The following is a 22,102-nucleotide window of genomic DNA, read 5'->3' as shown; positions in this document are numbered from 1 at the left end:
GGTTGTGGATTATTGCCTTGGTGTTTGGGATTTTGTAGCTCCCTAATCTCACTTGTTTATTACTAATTGAAATTGAGCAACATGGGACTTTTTAGTAATATTGGCTGCAATGAGATTTTAGAACTTGGGAAGCCATGAGGGATACTGTTAGGAAAAAAAGGGTTAAGTCTATTTACATAAAATGAAAACTTAGTCACAGTAGAAATGAGAAAGAAGTATCAATTTTATCTACTAATTGCACCATAATTTTAGGGGTATATGTATCATGTTTCAATGAAATATTTTAAATATGAATTCAGATCTTTTTCCTCTGCTGTGAATTGAGTGGTGCAGCAGCCTTGAGCAGTGTTTCATCTCTGGATCCAGGATTTAGCCAAAACGAGAGCAGATTAGTGCTCTGAGTACATTTATTGCTGTATTTGTAAATATTATGATACACATGGCTCTTATGATTCAGATATTGATTGTAAATCTGCCATAAAAAGTACCCTTTTGAAAATTGAGTCCAAATGTGCTATTTATGCTTTAGATCATAAACCTAACCCTTTTGCATTCCTAAGTACAAATGCAGTGTACAGAATTCCAAATGATTCTCCTTTTTGTTTTATGGTCATCTGCACGAGTTTTTTTTGAAGTGAAGTTGCCACAGTGAAACAATCTTTTAATTATTTTCAGTGAACCACTTTTAATCTCTTGTCCATATCAATAGGCTCTTAATTCCTTTCTTTCATTCATAAAATCACGTTGTTTACCAGACGGTCATTTTTCACTCTTCCTGCAAGTAAAACTTATTGTCTCTGCTCTGCAATGGGTACTGACTTTTCCCTCACCACTGCACTCATCCTACGGCATCTTGATACTTAAGTATGGGCTGTGATTGTTGACACTGAGGCACTCAAAATTGAACCACATTCCAGTTTTGTGGGCATTTGCATGAAAAGTCTGGAACCTTGGATGATTTATTTTATCCTCCTTGGTTCTCACATGCTGAATCCATTTGTCATATCCAGCTGTGTCTGTGATTGCTGTGAACTGTAATACGTGGAGAATCACGCTCTCTATAGGTTTGTGGCCTGTAGGTCTCATGAAAAATAGCACGAGGTAGGATCAGATTTGTTTTTGCTGAAATAAATCAAAAATTGAATATTTTTTGTTTTCATGTCCAGATTTAATAGAAAGCTTTTCATGTAAGACTTAGAGATAGTAATGTTCTCAGCTTTAATTTTCAAATGGTTGCTCCATATAAACATAAAATGGCAGAAACTTAGAAGAATTTCGTCCCGAGCTTAAATAAAAGTTTGACCTTCAAATTCAGTTGTAATATCAATTGTCTTAAGATGAGACATTTCCAGAAAATAATACAGTGTATATTGTGATGTGAAACAATGCTTCAGAATATAATATTTTCTCTTGCTATTTTGATTCTCACTTGTTTAAAAGATGTAGTTTTGGATGAAATTTTGCTTGGCAATCAACTTGAGTTCTTTCTGCCATATTTTTGCTTCACATGTTATAAGTTGTTTAGTTCTGCCTTTTGTTGTGTTTGACATACACAAAATTTTGTGTAAGCGGTTTTGGTATTCCAATTCCGTTATTTGATAAATTAATATTGAAGTTTTTGCTTATTAATTGCTGGACCCTCAACTGAAATTCTTGTTTATTTCCAGTGTGCATGCTTTCTTCAAAGGGAATTGATACTGCTTGTTTAATTTACATTGAAATAAAGGAGCACAAGGTTACTTAAACAATTTCTATCTGTATGATGATAGTCACATGGTAGTGAGCTGAGGTGGTAATTTCTGAAAGAATTCCTCTTTTGTTTCTAACTACGTGTACCGTGCAGTTAGAGACAACTATCATCTTAGTATTAAGTGTTATATTTTCAATCTGCTTGACTACTTTCAGTAAAGCACAAACTTCCATAGTAGTTCTTCCAATTGAACTGTGGCCTTTTTGTGAGCAGTTTTTTTTTAACTGAACTACATTAAGTTCAGTGTAATACGGTAACGAACCATTTTAGAAATTTATGATCTGTTGTGTAATCACTCAACAAACCTTCAAAACTAGGTCTTCCAAAATTAAGGATGGATTAGTCAAATTAGATTTCTAGCAATTCCTTTGTCTAAGTTCCATCCAAGTCTGAACGAAAGCAGATTTTTAAAGAGTGAGGCTTTATTTTTGTATTGAGGTAGTTTACATTCATAGTTCTACATATTCTGCATTAAGCATGTGTCAATGATACTTTGCACTTCACAAGATTTAGCACTTGTTTCTACCTGTGGAATTGCTCAGTATTTTTGTTTGAAATTAGGTCGATGATGATCAGTTAAGACTTGCCAAGAGGGAGATGTTTACTTATTTGCATGATCCTGCCTTTCACAATTACAAGACATAGATCAGTGTTTAATGAATTAAACGTGTCTTAATTGAACTGAACATTTTCATGAAATTTCAAGAAATTTTAAAGAGCTTAAAGCAAAGAACATTGTCTCAATAAGCCTCAAAATGGCAGATAATTTTATCTGCAAGGACTCATGTTTTGAAATGGCTGAATCTGCAGTCAGCTGTCAGTATTGAGCATGCTCAGGTCATTGAATCGTAGTCCATAGGGGGAGATGAGGAGTAGAAGCTCAGGAACGGTCTTCAGCAGGAACTGGGATTTACAACTATTTTGAGCCTTTGTCCATGGAAAGGTATCAGAGTGAGCTGTAGATCTTTACTTTTGCAGACTTTGCTATCTAAAAAGCTAATGTTCACTTGCTACTTGTGGCTCAACTTAGAGATTTTAGAATTATCAGCAATCTTCCTGAATGGTTTGCAACCAAACAAAATTCCCCAAATAATTCTCCTAAATTTAAAGATGAGAATAATGATTCATAGCATAGAGAATTGTTAAGCAATTTGAGCAAAACTACAAGATAACCACTTGATTGTATAACTTTAAACGCCACTGGATTTTAATGATTCAAATAATAGTTTCATGTTAGGTTGATAAGCTTACAGCATTGCTAACAAATATTTCTCCAAGTACTTGAAGATTTGAAGTAACATGGATAATATTTATGGAGTCAAAAATTAACTGTCCTAAAGAATGACGGTTGAAACATTAGGGAGTTAAAGGTCTATCAAGAAAACATCAATAAGCAAATGGCAAATACATTTTTAAGCTGGTATGTAAATTTCTGCCCCATTAAATAAGTTTTTTAAAAACAACATTCCTGAGGATTTCACATGCGTAGCTATTTGTGCTTCTGTATTTTTCTAAGCATTAATACTTCTGCCAGATGGACTTAAATGTCTAATAAAATCAAAGTCATGGAGAAATTCAGCAGGTCTGTCAGCATCTGTGTGGAGAGAGGAGAAGAGTTAGAGTCTGCTATGACTGCTCTTAAGAACTAATAAATTGGGTGGAAAATTGCATCTAAGACATGTTTTAATCCAGAGGCATGTTGCTTTGCTCCAAACAACAAAAAGACATTGATTTGTTCAGTGTTTGAGCTCTTGTGGACATACTTTTGGAGCAATGCTGCCAATTGGGTTAACTTTGCATGAATCTTGTAAATGTAATGAGCAACACAATGGAACACATTAGAAGGGATTCTGCTGTAGCAGTGCTTTTTACCTCTCTGCTTTTAGAGTATTATGAACTGTGCTGGGCTCTCACACATGTTTACTGAAATAGTTAAAATATTTCCAGTGGGTTGACGATTTGGCTGTAGTTACAATATCCAGTTGGAATATAAACATTTCATTGTGTTCTATGTCTCTTTTCCCCACTTCAGTAGTTTTCTTTGTTATGTAGCTGATGATGTGCATTATTGATGACCACTATAGCATATGGAGCATTTTAGCAACTGCGAATATAATTTTTCAATAATACTGCATGAATAGGTAGTTTATGAATTGCAACTTGAGAGCATAAGTCTGAGAGCTTTTTAAAAAAAAGGCAGTTGAATGAACTTTTAATATGAAACAGTAGTTAACTCCATAATTTGGTGAGTTGCTAGTTGGAGCAGTTTTTCAGTGTCATTGCGATTTAATTATTCAGTCAGAAGGAAATAATTTGGTGGAGGTGGAGCCAACAGAAAATTGAAAAAATCTTGGCCGTTGTGTTTTTGTCATTTTTTCCCCTGAATTTACAGTCTTCGTATCATGAAAGCCGCACTTGCTAAATAGGGAAGAGATAAAGGAAAGAAATAATTTTTATATAAGGTATCTTTGCATTAAATTGCTGTTATAAAATGTCAACATTACTGTATTCTAAAACAAATATACTATTAATTAAAGTTAACATAGTGTTCATGTCATTGGGAATGAACGTTTTGCTCATGCACCAACGATAACTGGAACAAAAACAGTAACATTTCATTACTGTTTACAGACTGAATTGCTGAGATTTATCAGGGTATTTACTAATATGCAGTCCGTGTAATATTCAAGTCAGGTAGCTAAGAGCAACCTCTTTGCTTTTGTGTCTGCACCCATCTCGTTCAGTGAAAGACTGACTGATTACATGGCACAAATCAGAAACATTTTGTTAGAAGTCCTGAGGTTTTGGGACAGAGGGAGGTGGTCCAGTGTTGCTGTGTTACATACTTTGTATTAGTCTTGCTCTGAATATTTGATTGATTCCATGAAATTGCTGTTCACCAAATTATTGTACTAAATTATGAGGTAGAGACTATTATTTATAGCTTAGAAATTATGTAATGTGATATTAGAAGCTTTAACTTGTAATTTTGAAGTTTCCTCAAAACATTTTGGAAGGCAAAGTTGACAAGATAACTTGCAACAAATTACTTTTAAATTCTAATTATTTACATATGAATGCAAAAAGAAAAGAGCTGATGTAGATCACCGGCCATTTTGAGCCTGCTCGGCAAATTGGGAAGGTCATCGCTGAGCTGTTTTATTAGATTCCACATTTCCAGTTAAACCCACCCCCCATGCCCAATGACCACTTATTCCCTTTTTGTCAAGAACCTGTCTACCTTGCCTTAAAAATATTTTAACGATTTCGAGTTCGGTGCCTTCTGAGGCAGAGTTCCAGAGCTGTACAACACTCTGGAAGGATGAAATTCTCATTGCTGTACTTGCTGGTAATGATAAGGCTTTAGTCTGGAATGACAAAATTGTAATGTTGTTTTAATGAATCTATACCTTGATTTTAGGAAGTCTTAGCAGTCTACGTTACATCCAGTAAAATAGAATAACACCTATACACTTTTACTCTTACCTCTAGGGTACAATTTAATTATGGGTTAGTTGAAACTCAAGGCACTTGCAACTACTGCATGTCTTTATTTTGTCAACTCAACCAAACCTGTTAGGAAATGACAGTTTTGCTCAGTGTTTTGGTTGTGTTTGCGCAGTTGCTCCTCCTAGCCTGTAAGAGTGACTCCTGCTGGGCAATCACCAGTACTGTGGTGCCACAGTCAACATGAATTGCCTGAGTGCTATTTCAGTCTGAGAGTGAGAGATGTGCTTTCTCTATGTTACTGTGTGTGTTTTCACCCTACACCGTTTTTAGAGTGCCATCCAGTTTTAGGAAACAAAATCTCAGCCTAGACCAATTGCAACCAAAGAAGAATGCCTCTTCTCTGATAACAAAGTGTAGAGCTGGATGAACACAGCAGGCCAAGCAGCATGTTAGGAGCAGAAAGATGCAACTTGGCCTGCTGTGTTCATCCAGCTCTACACTTGTTGTTATCTTGGATTCCTCAGCATCTGCAGTTCCTATTAACGCTGATAAAATGCTTCTTCTGTATTTGTTTTCCTAGACATTGGCTTTTGTTGCTTGTGAATTATTTTGTCCGATTTTCTGGAAAACTTTCTAATTCTCTTTGCGATTGGAATAAAGTATGTGTACTACATTTAAGTGTGTTGATTGATTGTTCCATTGAAGTGGGTGTGCAGAAATCCATGGGCAGATTGAAATATCTTGATCTGTTAGAAAAAAGGACAGGCAGGGGACCTGTATTTGGGTGTTTGTGTAAAAGTCATTTTGGACTTTACTTTCCTCGTTTCCAGTGATCTCAGTACAATGAAAAAGTAGCTGGCAGTCATGTTCTGCCATAGTTTGAGAATGAGAAACCCTTTTTATGATAAGCCAGTGCCTCCCAATGTTCACTTTCATTCTGACCAATATCAGTATGTTTTCCCTCATGCCACTAGAGTCTACTGATACATTACTTATGCTGACACTAGAAACAAAAAATTTAGCAAACCCCCTCAAGATAATACATTTGAATATTCTGTATAGAATTACTACTGTAAATTAACCTAGAATGTCAATTTCAATAGTGCTGCAAATAGTTACACCTGACATTTGTAATAACTTTGTATTCAGACAGTTTGCACCATAGAAAGAAACCACCATGTCGTGTTGGTGCTAGGTCTTCAGTTGAAACTGTCTGTTCTAATCCTATTTGCCAGGCTTTTCCTCAAATACATTGTTCAGTTTTAAATTATACAAACTTTGATGTAGTAACTCCCTTATGGGAAGGCATTTCAGATTCTAACAAGCCTTATTTTTTAAATTTCCTTTTTTGATCTTCCAATCACCATTCAAAGTTTATATCTCCATTTTACCAGTTTGCATAGGGAAAAGAAACATTTAATTCACTCAATCTTTCATAATTTCGAAAATGTCTTTCACCTTCTCTATTCTAGGGGAATAAAGCTTTTCTCCACAGGTACAATGTGTAATTTCTAACATTCTGGTGAGTCTTCACTGTCTCTTACCATAACTCCCTGAAACCAGATGCATACTTGCAATGCAGTGCAGCAAGTCTGGCCTACTCAATATCTGGTGTAAATTCAGTAACATTGACTTGCTTGATTGTCAGCCCACATGTGTATTAGAATTTAATTTGCATTTTAATAACCTTTCAATCTGCAGTCTTTATAAATCTGTTTATAAGTAGTACCAAATCCGTTTCTCCATTTGAAGTCTTCCAATTTATTATCATTTCACTACAGTTCCAGAATTTCATTACAAAGTTTGCATATGTAATTTGAAACTTTTTTAAATATTTAGAATAATGCAGAAGATGATGTAGAAATGATCAAAAGCAAAACAGATGGAAGCAGGCTGTTTGCAGTAGTTGAGGGATCTAGGCAATACTTCATCTCATTTTTTGGTGTGCAGACCTTCAAGGCCTCTGGAAGTCAATGTCTTTGCAAGCTGATCAGCCTGAGGGCACATTGCATCTAGAATGAGGGGGTAGTGAATTTTTTTTAAAAAACCGCATTTATCTAGTAAATCTCTCAAAAAATGAACACCCCAAAGTACTTTACAGCTAATCAATTAATTTTGGGGTGTAGTAAATATTGTAATAAATCACTGAAGTCCACGTGCCTCAGGTACACGCATAATGCTGCGAGCAAAGCAGTTTCCAAGTAAACTTTCAACAAATGAGTTCAACGTTAGTGATTCCATTGCCTAATGAAATCATCATCTCTTTTCTAATAAAGATCTATTTCACAAGGATGCTGACTTTGATTTGTTGACCCCAGGGTTTTGACCATGTTACAGTGAAAGAATGGCAGTATAGTTGCAAATTAGGATGGTGTGTGGCCCATTTAGGTACATGAACAATATTTCAGGCATAGGCTGAAAAATGGCAATTATGTGCCAGACAATGACCATCTTCAATAGGAAACAATCTCACTGTCTCCCAATGACATTGAATGCCATTACCATTTCTGAATCTTCCATTCTCAACATCCTGGGGTTACCCTTTACCAGAAGCAGTTGAAGCGAACATGAACTGGACTGTAGCTGTAGGAAAAGATCAGAGACTAAGACCTCTGCAGCGAAGTGACTCACCAACTGACTCAAAGCCTGTTGACCTTCTACAAAATACAGATCGGGGGTGCGTCAAAATATGCTTCAATTACCTGACCAAGTACAGCTTCAGTAATGCTCAAGAAGCTCAACACCATTCAAGACAAAGCAAACCCATTTGAATTACATTCCATTGACTACTTATTCCATTGGCACACAGTGGCAGCAGTATTTCCCATCTATAATATGTGCTGTAGCAACTCAGCAAAACACCTTCAACAGTAACTTTTAGACCCATGAATGTTTTTTAATATCAAGAAAGACAAGGGCACAGATGCATGGGAACACTGTTACTTGCAAGTTTCCCTCCCAGCCGCACACCATCCTAATTTGGAACTATATTGCCATTCTTTCACTGTAACATGGTCAAAACCCTGGGGTCAACAAATCAAAGTCAGCATCCTTGTGAAATAGATCTTTATTAGAAAGAGATGATTTCATTAGGCAATGGAATCACTAACGTTGAACTCATTTGTTGAAAGTTTACTTGGAAACTGCTTTGCTCGCAGCATTATGCGTGTACCTGAGGCACGTGGACTTCAGTGATTTGAGAAGGTAACCAGGGATGAGTGACAAATTCTGGCCGAGCGAGTGATGCACACACCATGTAAAAGAATATTCAAACCGAATGGCGGAACCTTGCGGAAGACTTAGAATGTTTTGGAGACTAGCAGGATAGGTAGATGTGTTGGAATGCACTGATTGTAGAAAAAAAAATGAATTATAATTCTCACTACTTAAATATTCTCTGTTCATCCAGTATTGGCTTCCAACATTTGCCCAAGGTGTGTGTTTGAACTTCAGTTGTTTTTTGGTGAAGAAATATTTTGGCCTGTCAAATGTCAGATTTTGGTTAACGTTACGTTGCAACCATAGCCTCCTATTACCTGACCTTTGAACAGGAGCATCCAGAATAATGAACTTAACCCCCTGGTTGGACCCCAGTGTATTTCCTTAGAGCAGGATGAATGTAACCTGGCACTTGGTAATTCATTATTTTTCCGCTTGTTTTGCACAGCCACACCGCAGTGGAAATGTTTGTTTTTGTTGCTGAAAGTGTTCTTCTTGATTAAATTATGTATCGCATGTTATTGTGTTATGCCAGTACACCATTGCTCATTTGCAGAATCTAGATGTGGTGCTTCACCCACTTACCAGGGTCCCTGGATGCTCTTTCACATAATTTTTGAGTTTTCTTTTGTTTAAACTAATCTTGCAACTTGATAAAATTGACAAGGTCACAAATGGTTAGAGTAGTTTCGAGTTAGCTTCCTTCCGTCTGCATGCAAGTGCAATTGATCTTGTTGAAAAGGGATGATTTCAGAAGGCAGCGGATCACTTAAATTGAGCTTAGTTGATGAAAGTACAATTAATAATGGTTTTCATTGATCACAATCTCCAAATATGCATGAACTATAGAGAAAGAAGTACTAAAGTCGACAAAAATAATCCATCAGTTCAAGCTATTTTAAAAACTAAGTATATTTATGTAGAGGTACAGTATATCTATAAACGATAGCAATTCTCTCTTTGGATTTCAGTCTGCAGATATGACTGGGGCAGACACTGCTATGGAAGATCGGAAGCGGGAAGTGGCAAAAGAACTATCCACAACTGAAGACAAAGGTGAATAAAGACACACTCAGAAACTAAATGCCGTTAATATTTTTTGAATATGTTGTCAAAGCAAAGCACTAAAACTTTTAGTTCACAGAACACTTGGAAGTAATTCTAATGAAAAAAAAATGGATTTTGATTTCCAGTTATGATAGTCTGTTGAGTTTGGTTCATAGTTGACTATGGAGTTTAAAGTAAGCCATGTAAGATGGAAGAGTTTGTCTGCCATAGTTGATTTAGAAATCAAAATTGTACCATGTTATGTCAAATTGTATTTGTTGGCAAAAGATGCTATTTAAGCTTTCAGTAGAAACATGAATTCATAATTTGCAATGCACAAATTTTTACTCTGGTGTTTTAGCTGATTGAAGATAACTGTTGTGGTGAAATGCATCCTTAGGAAATTGAGTTCATATGTTAGAATGGGGTTATGGGTATAAGGCAGGAACAGGATACTGATTGTGGATGATCAGCCATGATCACAATGAATGGTGGTGCTAGCTCGAAGGGCCGAATGGCCTACTCCAGCACCTATTGTCTATTGTCTAATTCATGATTGTGGAATTTTGGACAGTTAACATAGAACAGTTCAGAAATAACTTGGGTGTGGGGATTGAGAATAGTATAACCAAACTTAGAGATGAAGTTAGAATAGTTGGGAAAGTAAGTTGCAGTGAAGAAATAAGAAATTTACAAATTGATATTGGAAAATTAGGTGAATAGGCTAGAATTTGGCGGATGAAGTTTACCGTGGAGTAGTGTGAGGTTATCCATTTTGGTCAGAGGTATAGAAAGGCAACTTAATGTGTAAATGGAGAAAATCTTCAGATTGCTTCAGTGCGGAGAGGTCTGTGTGTCCTTGTGCATGAATCACAGAAAACTAGTATGCAGGTACAGAAAGTAATGAGGAAAATAGAATTTTGGCATTTATTGCTAAAGGAATAGAGTATAAAAGTAGGGAAGTGTGGCTGCCACAGTATGAAATATTAGTGAGGCTGCATCTGGATTACTGCATACAGTTCTCACCTCCTTACTTGAGGAGGGATGTAGTTGTATTGGAGGTGGTGAAGAGGAGGTTCATTAGTTTGATCCCAGAGATTAGGGGTTTGTGTATAAGATTGAGCTGTACTGGCCTACACTCGCTGGACTTCAGAAGGAGAGGAGATCTGGATGTGAGTTTGCTCGCTGAGCTGCAAGGTTAGTTTTCAGATGTTTCATCACCATTCTAGGTAACTTCGTCGGAGGCTCACTGATGATGTTACCTAGAATGGTGACGAAAAGTCTGAAAACTAAGCTTCCAGCTCAGCGAGCAAACTCACATCCAGAACCTCAACCTGAGCTACAAATCTTCTGAAAACTCGCTAGAGAGGAGATCTAATTGAGATATATAAGCTGGTAAGGGCAATTACAAAGTAGACATAGAAAGGGAATTTTCTTGTGGAGCATTCTAGAATGAGAGGTCTTAGTTTTACGCTCGGGTAGCAGAATTAAAACAGATGAGGAGAAATTACATCTCTCAAAGGGCTATGAATCTGTGGAATTACTACCCCAGAGGATACTAGAACATTGAGTAAATTTAAAGAGAAGCTAGACAGATTTTTAGTTAGTAATGGGTTAAAGGGTTTTGGAGAGCAGGCAGGAAAGTGGAGTCGAGACCAAGCTAAGATTAGCTATTATTGTATCAAATGTTGGGGCAGGCTCAAGTGGCTGAATTGCCCATTCCTGCTCCTTGTTCTTCTGTTCCAAAGATGCTAATGGCCCATCTTGTCCAAACCTGTGCTTTAGAAAAGCAGCTCTCAGCTTGACCATTCCCTTGACAGCTTGGCAGTTTCCTTGGTAGTTTCAATGCATTTATCTTCCTTTTTGCACATGTTGATATCTACTTTTAACAATCCCAAGTGACACTTAGCCACATGTACAGATCATCTTAATTCTCAAGATGCTCTTGGACTTATCCAGAAGGGTTCTCTTTTGTTTAAAAAAAAAACTCATGACAGTTTTAGACTGTCTCCTGAAAGTTCTGAAGCGTATAAATTGTGTCATGGACACCCACTAATAAAAATGAAAATGCAATCGTGCCCAAGAACCATGGATGTGCAAATTATAACCCAGCCCCGTTGTCCTTACTAGTGATAGTCATGGGTTTCGGGAACAGGACTTCCTGAATTGCAACTCTTGGACCATTTTGACTAATCTAGGTATTGGGTTGCTTTCCAGCCAGTTTCTGCAGAGGTAAAACTTCACAATTTTCTACTATAAGTCCAAATGAATGAGTCTGAAAATAAGTATTTCTATTGAAAGCTATCTCTTGCGAGGTCAAAATTTAAATGTTTAAAATAATTTTCTAAAACTGTTGATTTAGTACAGTTCTTTTCTTGATCTGAGATGTTTAAAAAAAAAGTCTTACTGCATGTATTGAGAGTTTAGTATTTTTCACTATTGGTTGTAATTATTTATTTAGTTTATCCACAGTGTTTTTGTGAAAAGAAATAATGAAAGTCTTGTGACCTCTACTACAGGAAGTGACCTTACAGCTGCTAACTTGAGTGCCACAGAGAAGCCGCTGGAAGCTTGTGAGATGTTTGCAGATGGTGAAACCAATGGTTCTTGTGGAAAGAGTGAAGAAGCATCTTCAACAAAGACTCATCAAGCATCAGTTAGAAACTCTCAGGACACTCTGAAAACAGCATCATGGGATTTAAGTGAACTAAAGCAGATAACCGAAAATGGAATATTGGGAGAAGATAATAAGACTGTTAAAACTAGCAATCATATGAATTCAGATGATGTGACACTAACGCCTTTGACAGGAAGTAATGGATTTGTTTTAAATAGTAAACCCTTACTGCAGGTACAGACTGGGAGTCCTCCTCTAATTGGTCATGCTGCCAAAACACTTCCTTCATCTCCTAGCAAAGGTGGAGGAGTTAACAAGGTGAAAAACTTAGGTGCAGTTGAAGTTCTGCAAAACCAAGCCATGAAACCGCTTAATATGGCATCAGCCAAATCAGGAGAAGAAAACCCAGAAGAAAACACATCTCAGGCTAAAAAACTGTCACAAGGCCTTAATGCTGAGGTCAAGATTCACAGAGCCAGGAAAACTCTGCCGAAACTTAATTCAAATCAGGTGAGAATTTGGCCTTCAAAATAAAAACTGCTGTTGCTGGCTACGAACTTTTGTCTAATTAACTCAAATTCAGAATTAATCACTTTTAACCGGATGTCGCCGTAAGAAATAGATCATTGATAATTGTGAAGTATTTACTTTTGCAGAAAAATTATTACCTTTGGCTTTGCAGAGAGAGCTTCAGTTATGTACAGCATCAACTCGTAGTTAAAAACCCTTTCTGTTTAGACTGTTTTGATTGGTCAATTTAAGGGGTATGCTTATTTGTGGGTTTGTATGTTAGGACGTTCCAGGAGCAGGTGCTGCATGTATGGCTGCCAGTGGTTGGTGCCAGCAGGTAGGGAGCAAAAGCTTCAGAAGGTAAGTGAATGAATTAATAATTAATTATTCCGTTGATTGTAGAGAAACCTATTTGGTTCAGTAAAGTTCTTTGGGAAAGGAAATCTGCCTGGCCGACATTAGAGTCTACGGCTTGGAGTGCAGAGCAGCTTTTAGTTCTGATTGTAGGAAGATATGGTTTAGGAGTGTGTGAAGTAAACATGCTGCCAGTTCAGCTTTGGCCTATGTGTATGATAGAGCTTTATGATTGACGTGTCAGTATTTTTGGAGCCATTTTTTTGAAACCAGCATGAAAGGGATAGTTTCTGGAGTGCTAATGGTAATTTGTTTTACGAGTAGACGTAATAAATATTGAAGTGCATGAGCTTGCTTTCAATTAGAAGGATAGGCAATCGTTTTTCTTTGGGGAAACACCCATATTTTTGGAAAGCTTTTGTTTTCAGTCCATAGAATTCCTAGTTGAAGTCAGATGTAAGAAAATAATTTTCCTGAAACAAAGAATTAATTCAGAAAAATTAGAAATAGGTTACCTCAATGTAAGGATTTAGTTTGAAAGTCCTATGCCAGAATTGTTTGGGTATCAGCTTGAAGGTGTTATTTGAAACTGTGAAAGACTGAACTCGGCATCTTTGTTGAATAATCATGCACTATTAGACTCTGAACATTGGGAATTGAAAGCAGCAGTTAAGTCAAGCCTATTAAACTGATAGGGACGGGAGTCCTCTCTGGTCTAGAGGGATTCTTTTGCGTTAGATGGAATATTTTTGTTGTGTTTCAGAATCTTTCAAAATATGTTGTATGGACATAGCTGGGTTTATTAATTTATCTTCATTTCTTTTATGCATTTAACTCTTAATATATTTTTTAACACCAGATCTGCAGCAATGTACGCTTGTGACTCAGTGAAAGATTACCTTCTGAAATTTAAAAAAACACTCTCCAGCCATATTTCAGCCTGGGATCTAACCTGCCCGGTAATAACTTCAGCTGGAATCATAACACCACAAACTTTACAACTGTCCTTCAGAGAAAGGAAAACTGCCAGCATGTAACTCAGATACCATGCATCACTGTTGATGCTTAGTTCCTTCTGAGGTCACTAACTTGATATGAAATTTAGGGCAGCACAGTAGCTCGGTAGTTAGCACTGCTGCCTCACAGTGCCGGGGACCCGGTTCATTTCTACCCTTGGACGATTGTCTGTGGAGTTTGCACGTTCTCCCCATGTTGATGTAGGTTTCCTCTGAGCGTTCCGGTTTCCTCCCACAGTCCAAAGACTTGCAGGTTAAGTGGATTGGCCATGCAAAATTGCCCATAGTGTTCAAGGATGTGTAGATTAAGTGGATTTTAGGGGGATGGGTCTGGTTGGGGTGCCCTGAGGATTGCTGTGGACTTGTTGGGCTGAAGGGCTTGTTTCCACATGATAGGGATTCTGTGATTCGATGATTTATACTTGTGAGCAGTAGGAGTGAATCAGTTTTCCATTTTGCCTACCTGGGTAGTGTGGTCATTTTTAGCCCAGCAAAGATCAATGCAGATTCTGTCTTCTTGAATTGCACGTATTTGTGATGTGTGTGGCTGAGATTGGTTTTAGATCAAAGCTAATGGAGCGCTGGTGAACAAGACAAATGCAGCAGGTGGTAGAAATCTACAAACGTAAACTGAAAGCAGTATAAGTATTCAGCAGCTCTAACCGTATTTGTGGAAAAGAAACAGTAATCTGTTTCTCACTGAAGCACTTCACAGGTGCTTCTTTGCTTGCGTGTGATTTTAAAAGTAATTTCCCCTGTCCACTTGTGTTCCTTTCAATCAATAATGTCTTGATCACAGGTGTTTTAAAGGCGTGAAACTATATACTAGGCTGGAGAACATGGAAATCAATGGTTCCTGTAGTGAAAGAGAATCTGGGATGTTGCTTAATGCTACGGCGGGAGCTAAATGGGGCATGTGTTTTAGCACTTTTTTCCAGTTATAATGAAAGGCGCCAGCAAAAAAAAAGGTGCTGTATGTGTCAGAAGAGGAGAAATTAATTGTTTGGAATATTTTGAGTGAGAAGTTGTGCCTCGTCATGCAATTTACATTTTAGAAGGCAGAAGATAATCTGTCTGATGCAGAGGTTTGCAAGGTGGAATGTGGAGTTTTAGGGTTTTTAAGAAGGGTTCAGAGGAATAAGAAATGGGATAGACTGAGAATGATGCTTCTGAAAACCTCAATGGAAGGACATCCTGAGTTGACAATATATTTGCGTCATTCTTTTTGTCTGCAACACCAGAGGAAAGATTATTATCAGCTTCTTCATCTTCTGAGATTCAGTCTGACATTCAAGGTTAAAAACCCTCTTAAAGATAATGGGGGATAACGGAAGATAATGAGAGAAACATTTGGTGAGATTTAGTACAACTGCTTGTTAGAATTGAAATATCACACATTTGAGGTTTTAACTCTTTCTCTTTCCACAAGTGCTATGAAGCCTGTTGAGTAATTCAGCATTTTCTCTTCTTAATTCCCAATTTCTTGTGTTTGACATAATTTAAGAATTTGAATATCTTTTTCCAGTACAAATTATGAAACTTGTCGCTATCCTATTCAAGCAGTGTTAGAATTAAAAGGGTAATATTCCAACTTTGTGTCCTTGCTAGAATGACTCCAGGGATGAGATACATGTGCTACATAAATAAATTTGAGATGCTGAACCTGCTAGAGAAGAGAAGTTTAAGAGATTTGATAGTGGTGTTCAATGTCGTGTTAAGCCTAGACAAAAGTACATGGAGAGGAACTGAGAGACCTGAAACAGAGTGGTAGCATCTCTGGGCTAGCAGGTCCAGGTTGACATCCCAGTTACTCTGAAGGTGTGTCATAATGTGTTTGAATAAGTTGATTATACCAATATATCTCTATGGAATATCTGCTTATGTATTTAAAAGGCAGTGGGAATTTTTAAAATTTCCTTTTCTCCCCATTTCAAACAATGATTGATGGAGATAACAAAGTGTGAAGCTGGATGAACATAGCAGGCCAAGCAGCATTTTAGGAGCACAGAAGATGCTCCTTGGCCTGCTGTGTTCATCCAGCTTCACACTTTGTTATCTCGGATTCTCCAGCATCTGCAGTTCCCATTATCTCTGAATGATTGATGGATGCTGGTTGAAACAGGGAGGTGGGACTGTAGGGATATTGCCACTGGACTAGCAATCCAGAAACCCTGCTTCCTGATCTGAGGACATGCGTAGAGTATCACTGCGGCAGTTGGTGAAATGTGAATTTAAAAAAATGGAATAAAAATCTTGTTTAATGGTATCCATGTAACCGCCGTCAATTGTCATTAAACACAAATCCATTTGGTTTAGTAACATGCTTTTCGAAAAGGAAATTGGCCATCCTTACCTGGTTTGGCTAAATGTGATTCCTGACCCGCTCAGACAGCAATGTGTTTGTTTCTAACTTACATATGGGCAATAAATGCTGGCCTAGCCAGCAATGCCTAAATCCCATGAACAAAGTAAAAAAAGAAAATAATGTGTGAATGATTAATGATTGAGGTGAAGTCATCAAAGGTTTCCTGAAATGTAACCTCCCAGGTGTTTATTTTAATAACTAATTTTTTTTCAATGTTCCATCCATTGTGTTGTGTACATACAAGAGAGAGAAAATATTTGTGCTGATCAAAATAAACTTGTCAGTGTTACAGCTTGGACATCCTGTGTTAACACACGGTACGAATGAGATCAGCTAGTAACATCGTTGGAATCTCAATTGTAACTCAATCCAAGCAATTCAATCCCTTTTATGCAAGCTCCTTTTGAATTCTTCTTTTCATCAGTCTTGACGTGACTTAAATGCAGGATATGAGGTACAGAAATAGGCCATTCTGAACGGATCTGTGATTATTTTAGGATTTGAGTATTCTGAATTACTAGCTATGATTTTTATTATCTGCTTTGACCCATTCCTTATTACTAGATCCAGTTATGAGTCCTTGCTTTTTTGGATTTTTACATATCGGGTTGGTTGGTTACCAAGGAATGAAAGATTATTGGGAATATTCACGAGGTTAGGTTAAAATAGGACCAACCACGATCTTGGTGAATGGCAAAACAGGCTGAAATGGCTGTGTGGTCTCTTCTTGTTTGTTGTATGTTAGACAGGAATTTAAACCCATTGTAGGAACTCCAGTCTGTTATCCCTTCTGCCCACTTCTGTCTTCTGTGCATTTGCAAAAGGGGTAGTTGAAATCCCAATGACTATTATTCTGTTTTATAACTCCATATCTCAATTTGTTTACCTATTTCTTTCTCCACCTCCATTCCAATAATATGTGGTCTACAGACTACATCTATTAGTCTGATTCACACTTTATTATCTTGTATCTTTCATCCGTGTGGTAATATTGTTGTCATTCTTATGGCTATGTCCCTATTTTCAGTGCCATTATTTTATCCTCAATGACTACAGCGACACCATTCCCCACTGTCCTATCTTTGCCTTATAGTATACCCTGCAATGTTTAATTCCCTACATGATTTTTCTGTAGCCTTGTTTCAGTAATTACTATCTTGGTTCCTCCAAACACAGCTCCTGCTTTATTAGGGACATTGTGTCCACTGGTATACAGATATTGTGACTAACTTTTTAAAAGGATTTTCTTTCACTCTGTGTTTAATCATCATCTTGTGCTGCTGTTCCATAACACTCTTTATTCCATTACCATCAATGCCCACCCTCAGTTTTTACTGTTATGTTCTCATCCCCCTTTCATTTCCATTTAGGTTACTAATGTTTCTTGTAGTTCCTTCTCTATATTTTACTAATTTGAGACCTATGACATCTTACACTTTACCCTTTCCGCTCGGACACAGTTCCTGTCCTGGCTCACTGTACCCAATTTTATCAATGCAGCTTCTTGCAGTTTGAATTGATGCCAGTGTGAAGCGCCCTGTTTCTGTACACAAGTCCCTTTTAATTTCATGATCAGTTTGCTCCCTTGCCAATTTGTATGTGATTATGGCAGTATTTCAATTAATACTTTATTAATTTAGCAGTGAACTCTTGATGTACATTAGCAGAGCAACCTCCTTGTTCTTGCCTTTGAAATTTGTTCCAATATGTACCCTAGCTGAATTTACTTCTTTCCTTTCCATGTTCTTTTCCAGCGCCAGCAACAAAGAACTGGTAGTAAGACAGTTCTTACCATCTATAGTTTATTATGAGTACTGGTTTGAAAAGCAATCTCATTGTGGTTTGCTCACAAACTCTTTAATGTTTCTAGGAAAGTGCCTTAACAATAAAAGTAGAAATGTTCAAAACTTAAAACGGTTTTTACAACCGAATCTGAAGACAGAGCAGCCCACTTGATTGACTTACCTCCAGCTGAAGCACACTGATTGCACCCCATTTAACACCTATAGCAACACACCATTTACAAGGTGTTTTCACCAACTCACCAAGGCTTAGATAGTACCTTTCAAACTCACAACCTCCAGCACCCACAAGGGCAAAGGCAGCAGCTATATAGACTACCAAATTCACGTTTCACTCAAAGCTACAAATGGAAATGTATTGCCATTTTTTCACCAGTTGGACTAAATCATTTCCAGAAGACAGCACACCAGCACCTTATCCAGAGCAATTAAAGAATGATGGACGATAAACATTGGCCTAGCCAGCAACATCAACATGGATTAAAATAAACCAACAATGGTTAGGCTGTCACAGTTGTTGCTCTAATTGCGTTTGGACAAATGCATTAATAGGATTAAAAGTTGATTCTCAGTTATCAAAATGAATTGATCCCTGGCCAGCAGCAATCTTTGTTAGATAATTATGATTCCCAAATCTCTGTCCACAGACAGAGGTAGCAGTAGTCACCTGTCAGGAATACTGACTTTTACTTTCAGGGCTAAGTACTCAGTTTCTAATTTTGCAGTAATGAAATCTGTCATAGTGATTGTAACATAATCGAGTTCAGTGTAGTGTTTGAAAGTGAAAAGCATGAATCAGTTTCTAGATTTTAGATTTAGGTAAGGCTGACTTTAGGGAGATGTGGTGAAGACTGTCTACACTTAACTGGGAAAATATGATAATGAATAAAGTAACTGACTGGTGGGTGCTTTTGAAAAATACATTTAAATGCAATACAGAACCAGTTTAAAGCCCTGGGTGGGAAAATTTCACTTAATAGAAAAAACAGTGATGGACAACTGAAGAGAGAGGGGACAGTATAAAATTTTAAAAATGCTTCAAAAGTGCAAAATACAGGACAGATCCTGTCAAATGGTAAATATACAAATACGGGGAAAGGGCTTGTAAGACCTACTATAAAGGATTATGAAAAAAAGTTTGCAATGGACATAAAAGTCAATAGGAAGGAATATTATAATTGCTCCTGACCTTTCACTTTCCCTTTATGCAATGTTGGCCGACTAGGACTGAAAGTGGGAATATTGTCAGTGACAATGGTGAAGTGGCAGGCATGTTGAATAGTTACTTTGCCTCAGTAGTTATAATAGAAAAAGAGGATAGGTTGTCAAAAGTCCCAAGGGAATTAATAGTGGATCAAAGGCAGGGATTGAATGAACGTAATTTAAGTCAAACATCAAAAATGAGAAAATTACCAGAATGAAACAATGACAAATCCCCACAATCTGATAGTTTCCATCAAGGGTATTAAAGGAAGTTGGGAAGCCCATTGTAGAAGTCCTAACTGATATTTCAGAGTTTTGTTGATAAAGGAGTTTGCCCCTCTGGATTGAAAAATTGCATATGTCACGCTACTTTTTTAAAAAGCGAGAAAGAAAATCAGGAATTTCAATACCAGTTAGCCCAACACGTGGGGAGGTGTGGAGCTGGGACATTGTTGGGAATTGTTGGAATCTATAATTGAGGATAAGATAACTTAGCACCTTTAAATGTTACAGTTAATCAGCATGGATGCATGATAGGTAGGTCATACGTGACAAACTTTCATTGAATTTTTTGAAGAAGTGACTAAGGTAGTAGACAGTGGATGGTCTGTGGATGTTATTTATGTGGGCTTCCAGAAGGCATTTGATAAAGTCCCACATAAGAGACTTGACTAAGGTACACGCCCATCAGATTGAGAGTAATGAATGACACAGCTGGGAAACTGGTTGAGTGACAGGTTGGTGACATTCTCAAAATAAACTAACGCTGAAGTCATGTTCCAGTGCCCATTAACCCTCTTTTTTTCCTTCACCAATTATCTGACCTCTCAAAAGTTGACAACATTCAAAGCTGATTAAAAATGACAGTAGATGCTGGATACCCATGTCCCATGAATGACTAACAACATATTGTATGATATTTAATCACAAACACTCTGAATTCTGGAGTTTTTTGGCATTCAGCAAACAAGTTTCTTTTGCTATCTGTATTAAGTTTTAAACAATTAATTTTAAATGTATTGTTCCTTTGTTACAGACTCCAGAATCAATAAAACTGTGTTTTCTCTCTCTACTCTGTCCTATTCAATCGTAATTATTACCATACTTGTCAAATCAGTTTATTCTAATGAAAATAGCTGCAATCTTAAAACCTGTACCAGTCAAATCATATATTGCACAATTTAAAATAAATGAACCCTAAATAAAATCTGTTGTGGTTTTTCACAGCTAAGGATTGTTCAATATATATCTGCAGTTTTAGACTCAAGGTTAAGAGAATTCAGGAAATCAATTGATGCCTTAACTTTTGATATATTTTGTATTTGTACTTTGTATTAGAAAGCTGAAGTTTAGATTCATAATTAATTTGCAGTTATATATTCATAATCTGATCCAGATAGGCTTGTGAAAATGTCAAAATTATCATGTGAAAAAGGTCATTTTAAGTAGTGAACTATCTGCTTCAGCATTGTCACAAGATTTTGGTTTTGTTTTCTGTTTTATCCAGCTAGAACTGTTTTAAAGAAACTTCTGTATCAAAAGTTTGTGAGCAGATAATTGAGTTGCATTCAATAGTACACATTATCAGGGAACTAATTTCATGTAAGGACCAGCTAGGGTCTTATTCACTGACAGCAATTGGCTTTGACTAAATTTATTTCATCTGTATTAAATTTGCAAACATCCTTTATCAGGACATACTTTATATCAATTATAATAACTGAGTGTTACTTTTAAATCACCGTGTTTACAAAGCTTTAATTTTGTACTTCTACCTTTCAAAGCCACCAAACAAAGACCCAAAGGAAGAGAGTGTAAATAGTCTAGAATGTGGAACAAAGCCACCGCCACCTCCATCACCACAACCAACACCACCCCAGCAACTGATACTACCTCAGAATCAGAACAGTACTGCCACTAGCAAACCACAGTCAGGTAATAAGAAAAACTAAACTGGAATGCAGTAAGTTTTCATTTGATTGTGCATTCAGTGTAGTGTTGAGCATGTATGGACATCATTGTTTTATGTTAAAGAACAAGTATTTTAAGCACAGTAATTATTAGATGAAATCACTTGCTGTAAATCTATAATGACTGACTGCACAGAAGGAATCATGCTATGACAGAAATGTTAATTTTTAAAATAGTTGGAGATGGTACTTTAGTATTTATTTTTGTTTAAAGGCCAAATAGCACAGCATGTAACACATATTCAGACAGTGCAATACCACAGATCCATTTCTGTATAACTACATGCATTTCTGATTGACAAAGCAGCAGATATAAATCTGAAAGACAGCCATGACTTAAAGTAACAAATTTCACACTCTTCAACGTGTTAAATATTCAAAATAATTAAAACTTTGACAGTGGCTAGGAAGAAGAAGAGGAAAATGGGAACTTATAGCCTGGCTCCTAAGAAGAAGACCAAACTGCTAAAACAGCGCACCGTACTTGAAATGTTTCAGAACATGTCACAGTCTGCATCTGGCATGCAGGTGGGTTGAAAAAATGCAAGCTTATGATAAGAGGAACTTCTTCCTGTCTCTGCTTCACAGAAATGTATTACAGCAGATGAGTATAAGTTGATTTTCCCCTCAATTTTTTTGTTCCATTGTCTTAATTTTAATGAGTAGCCACTTTTAGATAAATGCCTATTGTACTTTATTCATGATGAAGATATTGATGATTTTGTCAAGTGAGTGTTACAATTTTATTTATTCATTTGTGGGTGTGGAATGTAACAGTTGGGCCAGCATTTATTGCCCA

At 36.9% G+C, this 22,102-nt stretch overlaps 1 protein-coding gene across 10 annotated transcripts in view; it reads left to right on the top strand.

Moving 5' to 3' along the window:
* LOC125465346 (histone-lysine N-methyltransferase EHMT1) overlaps positions 1–22,102 on the top strand; it is a 163,557-nt gene that overhangs the window by 55,403 nt on the left and 86,052 nt on the right. For 9 of the 10 annotated variants that reach the window (XM_059638393.1, XM_048558706.2, XM_048558707.2 and 6 more), the window contains exons 2-5: positions 9,391–9,475; positions 11,986–12,593; positions 21,118–21,268; positions 21,704–21,831. In XM_059638393.1, the coding sequence (XP_059494376.1) occupies positions 9,391–9,475; positions 11,986–12,593; positions 21,118–21,268; positions 21,704–21,831 (972 nt within the window). The remainder of the gene's footprint in view (positions 1–9,390; positions 9,476–11,985; positions 12,594–21,117; positions 21,269–21,703; positions 21,832–22,102) is intronic. The other variant, XM_048558714.2, reaches the window with a different exon arrangement.

The sequence above is a fragment of the Stegostoma tigrinum genome, chromosome 29 (genome assembly GCF_030684315.1).
Source record: "Stegostoma tigrinum isolate sSteTig4 chromosome 29, sSteTig4.hap1, whole genome shotgun sequence".
NCBI lineage: Eukaryota > Metazoa > Chordata > Chondrichthyes > Orectolobiformes > Stegostomatidae > Stegostoma > Stegostoma tigrinum.
Note: the sequence above shows the minus strand (reverse complement) of the source record. Positions and strands in the feature narration are given on the sequence as shown.